Consider the following 5,000-nt stretch of genomic DNA (forward strand, 5'->3'; position numbering starts at 1 on the left):
TACATACACACACACACACACACACACACACACGCACACACGCACACACACACACACACACACACACACAGTCTGTCTGGCAGTCTTAGGAGATTTCACTTCTGTTGTTGTTGGTCACGCGCACACACACTTGCAATACTCTCACTAAAATATTACCAGCATAACCTCCACTATTAAAATGTGTGTCTGCCTGATAGAGGCAAAAAATAACTCTCTTTTTTGTTTTGTTGCTGTGACAGGAAACAGAAAGACAAAACAACATAATGAGATGACACACATCGGACGTGTTTGTCAACCAGAGGCTGCAGCCATATGCGATGTGACAGTTGTTTGTTGTCGACGAATGTTTCCTCTCCAGTGCGTCCGTCCTACTGGAGGATATGGAGTCCGTGCATAGGTTATTATAGCATTTACGACTAAATGAATCGGCTATTAAAAACACTAATAAAGACGGATGAGTCATTTGACTCCTGAGTCCATTCTGAATTTCATGATTTGCAGATGACTCCGCCGTAACGTTGTGTAATCTGAATAATTCAACACAGACTCAGAGGATATTGGGCAAAAGCAGCGCCGTGTAAACGGAGGCGATACCGAACACTCCCCTCACGTCGAGCACACAAGGCATGTTCACCACACAGACACACATTATAAACAAGGCATGTTCACCACAGACACACATTATAAACAAGGCATGTTCACCACAGACACACGTTATAAACAAGGCATGTTCACCACAGACACACATTATAAACAAGGCATGTTCACCACAGACACACGTTATAAACAAGGCATGTTCACCACAGACACACATTATACACAAGGCATGTTCACCACAGACACACATTATACACAAGGCATGTTCACCACAGACACACGTTATAAACAAGGCATGTTCACCACAGACACACGTTATAAACAAGGCATGTTCACCACAGACACACGTTATAAACAAGGCATGTTCACCACAGACACACATCATAAACAAGGCCTGTTCACCACAGACACACGTTATAAACAAGGCATGTTCACCACAGACACACAAGGCATGTTCACCACAGACACACATTATACACAAGGCATGTTCACCACAGACACATGTTATAAACAAGGCATGTTCACCACAGACACACGTTATACACAAGGCATGTTCACCACAGACACACATTATAAACAAGGCATGTTCACCACAGACACACATTATACACAAGGCATGTTCACCACAGACACACATTATAAACAAGGCATGTTCACCACAGACACACGTTATAAACAAGACATGTTCACCACAGACACACATTATAAACAAGGCATGTTCACCACAGACACACATCATAAACAAGGCATGTTCACCACAGACACACGTTATACACAAGGCATGTTCACCACAGACACACATTATAAACAAGGCATGTTCACCACAGACACACATTATAAACAAGGCATGTTCACCACAGACACACGTTATAAACAAGGCATGTTCACCACAGACACACGTTATAAACAAGGCATGTTCACCACAGACACACGTTATAAACAAGGCATGTTCACCACAGACACACGTTATAAACAAGGCATGTTCACCACAGACACACATTATACACAAGGCATGTTCACCACAGACACACATTATAAACAAGGCATGTTCACCACAGACACACATTATACACAAGGCATGTTCACCACAGACACCCATTATAAACAAGGCATGTTCACCACAGACACCCATTATAAACAAGGCCTGTTCACCACAGACACCCATTATAAACAAGGCCTGTTCACCACAGACACACATTATAAACAAGGCATGTTCACCACAGACACACATTATAAACAAGGCATGTTCACCACAGACACACATTATAAACAAGGCATGTTCACCACAGACACACATTAAACAAGGCATGTTCACCACAGACACACATTATAAACAAGGCATGTTCACCACAGACACACATCATAAACAAACACCAAACGCCCTTTCTTCTTTTGACAGCTTCAACATGTCACTGTCTATGCCGCGACTAGTAGCTGGTAGAGGACAGGGAGAGAGAGAGAGACTAGTAGCTGGTAGAGGACAGGGAGAGAGAGAGAGACTAGTAGCTGGTAGAGGACAGGGAGAGAGAGAGAGAGAGACCAGTAGCTGGTAGAGGACAGGGAGAGAGAGAGAGACCAGTAGCTGGTAGAGGACAGGGAGAGAGAGAGAGAGAGAGAGAGAGAGAGAGAGAGAGAGAGACTAGTAGCTGGTAAGGGACAGGGGGAGAGAGAGAGACCAGTAGTTGGTAGAGGACAGGGAGAGAGAGAGAGAGACCAGTAGTTGGTAAGGGACAGGGGTAGAGAGAGAGACCAGTAGTTGGTAAGGGACAGGGGGAGAGAGAGAGACCAGTAGTTGGTAAGGGACAGGGGGAGAGAGAGAGACCAGTAGTTGGTAAGGGACAGGGGGAGAGAGAGACTAGTAGTTGGTAGAAGACAGGGAGAGAGAGAGACTAGTAGGGGACAGAGAGAGAGAGAGACTAGTAGGGGACAGGGAGAGAGAGAGACTAGTAGGGGACAGAGAGAGAGAGACTAGTAGAGGACAGGGAGAGAGAGAGACTAGTAGGGGACAGGGAGAGAGAGACTAGTAGGGGACAGGGAGAGAGAGACTAGTAGAGGACAGGGAGAGAGAGAGAGAGAGACTAGTAGCTGGTAAGGGACAGGGGGAGAGAGAGACCAGTAATTGGTAGGGGAAAGGGAGAGAGAGAGACTAGTAGGGGACAGGGAGAGAGAGAGACCAGTAATTGGTAGGGGACAGGGAGAGAGAGAGAGACTAGTAGGGGACAGGGAGAGAGAGACTAGTAGGGGACAGGGAGAGAGAGAGCGGCGACAGTTCGGAAAGGGGCGTATGTCAAAAAGAGTCCAACTAGCGCGCTTTACATTTTCAGAGAGATTTTCTTCAGAGCCGTAGAAAAACTACTGCACTACTTTATCTGTCTGTCTGTGTGTGTGTGTGTGTGTGTGTGTGTGTGTGTGTGTGTGTGTGTGTGTGTGTGTGTGTGTGTGTGTGTGTGTGTGTGTGTGTGTGTGAGAGAGAGAGAGAGAGAGAGAGAGAGAGAGAGAGAGAGAGAGAGAGAGAGAGAGAGAGAGAGAGAGAGAGAGAGCTGTCACCCTTGCCTTGGCTTGCACCACTGTCACCCTGAATAAGCCCACACCAACAACACACAGCTCGCTGACCAAAATCAGAACGTTTACAAACATAATTTACAAATGTATCGTGCAAATCGCCACATCAAAGTGCAAACGCTTACTTTCCCAGCTCTTCGTACAGCTGAAAGTCGTCCGTGAATCGTGTACAGGTTGTCACGGCCATGTCTCCGTCTCTGGTGGTCGTCTCACGGACAGGGGGGCTGCTCCTCTGCTGCTTGGAAACCCTCCGTGAAATATGGACTTTCTCTCAAAAATAATCGTCCTCTTTCTGAGCTGCCGCCTGTTCAACGATACGCCTTTTTCACGGCAGTGATATGTGTTTGCGTGAAGGATAGGTTGATATAGAAGGGTAGCGACCAAGGAGGTTGCTTTGCTCTCGTCTCCCCCACTACTACTGTAGTTAGATACTGGACCGTGCCGTTCCTTACCAGTGCGCTTGACTGCCGTTAATGGCTGCGTTCGTACATTTCCCCTGAGAGCGCCGGAGCGCACACTGGGTGCAACGTCATAAAGGGACCAAGCAATTTGATTGGACAAGAGGCATTCCTTGAGTGTTGATCAGATTTCCAGAGGGTATTTACGAACGCACCTAATGTCTCAAAGCACTGGAGCAAACTGCTCACTGCTGCCCTCGGTTGGGCAATACGTGTAACAGCGTGCGTAACGTAACCATCCCCACCTCCCCATGTGGACTGTACTTCCAAATAGGGGCAAATTGAAGACAGAGGTTATTTGTGTTTTCTGTGTGGGTGCAAATGCTTATTTTAATGACAAATGGAATGCTCCAACATTTGTTTGTATACATTGAAGCCAATACATAATTGTCAAAGACAACAACCATGACATGATTATGTTATTAGAAGTAAGCCTATGTGTTCTGTAGTTATATATAAAACACAAAGAAACAAATAAAGATATCACACAGAAAAAAGCTCAAGATTTTGTCTTATAATGGAAAATGGCTGTGACAAACAGTTCCGATAAATCATGTTGCTTTGCCAAAATGATTTCCTTTTACATGCAGGAAGTGTTCAGTGGGTGGGTGTGTCTTGATAGAATAGCTTTATTCTCTTGTTTTATAACATTGACCAAACTGAGTTAAAGCCCGAATTGGCAGTCATTTTTCTTAGAAGTGTCCAAATATTTAGACTCATCGTCTCAGACCTTGTCATAGTTGTATGTAAAAGTGGAGAAATGTCACTTTGCCTAAAAAACTGCAGTCAAAATCCTGTGGTTAGCCTCAAACCAGCAGTGATGCACTCTAATGTGAGGCTACAGCAACTTCAAAGAGCTCTGTTGTGTTTCATTGGGTTTGTGTTGTTTGATTTTCAGATGGGGAAACATCACAGTTCACTTAGTACTCACTCCCACACAACAACAATCATCCTACAGGCGGAGAGTAATGCAACATAACTGTCACCAATTAGCTTCATTTGTCAACAACGACTCAGGAGGGAGTTGCTTTCTCTCTCCCCATTTCCAAAGTAGAACATTAGCGACTGTGGGGTTTTTATGACGTCACTCATCATAGTGTATTATTTTGAGTATTGCAAATTGGTTCCAAGAACATATGGGCTTGTGGGTAGAAGGAGATGTCTCAATGTCCTCTTCCCTCTTTCATTTAATTGACCCCCTTGTAAAGTTGTGTAGTCATCACACCATTACACTCTGAGGTCGCAGCAGTCTGCAGGTCTATCACCATGGGACCTTTGAAATAACCAACAGCCTTCCACACCATCACAGGGGCATGGTGCGCATGCAGACGCACACACACAGGACTGTCTAACTGTAGTCCACATCATTACGAAATCACAAAT

The 5,000-nt window shown here is 45.2% G+C and overlaps 1 protein-coding gene across 17 annotated transcripts in view; it reads right to left on the reverse strand.

The window, feature by feature from the left end:
- Positions 1 to 3,346, reverse strand: part of LOC308158629 (calcium/calmodulin-dependent protein kinase type II subunit beta) — a gene marked incomplete at both ends in the record, with an annotated part of 74,637 nt that extends 71,291 nt beyond the window's left edge. For all 17 annotated transcript variants that reach the window (XM_080532300.1, XM_080532293.1, XM_080532299.1 and 14 more), the window contains one exon: positions 3,285 to 3,346. In XM_080532300.1, the coding sequence (XP_080388426.1) occupies positions 3,285 to 3,346 (62 nt within the window). The remainder of the gene's footprint in view (positions 1 to 3,284) is intronic.
- Positions 3,347 to 5,000: the final 1,654 nt, after the last annotated feature.

This window comes from Nansenia antarctica, assembly GCF_963989245.1.
Source record: "Nansenia antarctica genome assembly, chromosome: 5".
NCBI classification, from domain to species: domain Eukaryota; kingdom Metazoa; phylum Chordata; class Actinopteri; order Argentiniformes; family Microstomatidae; genus Nansenia; species Nansenia antarctica.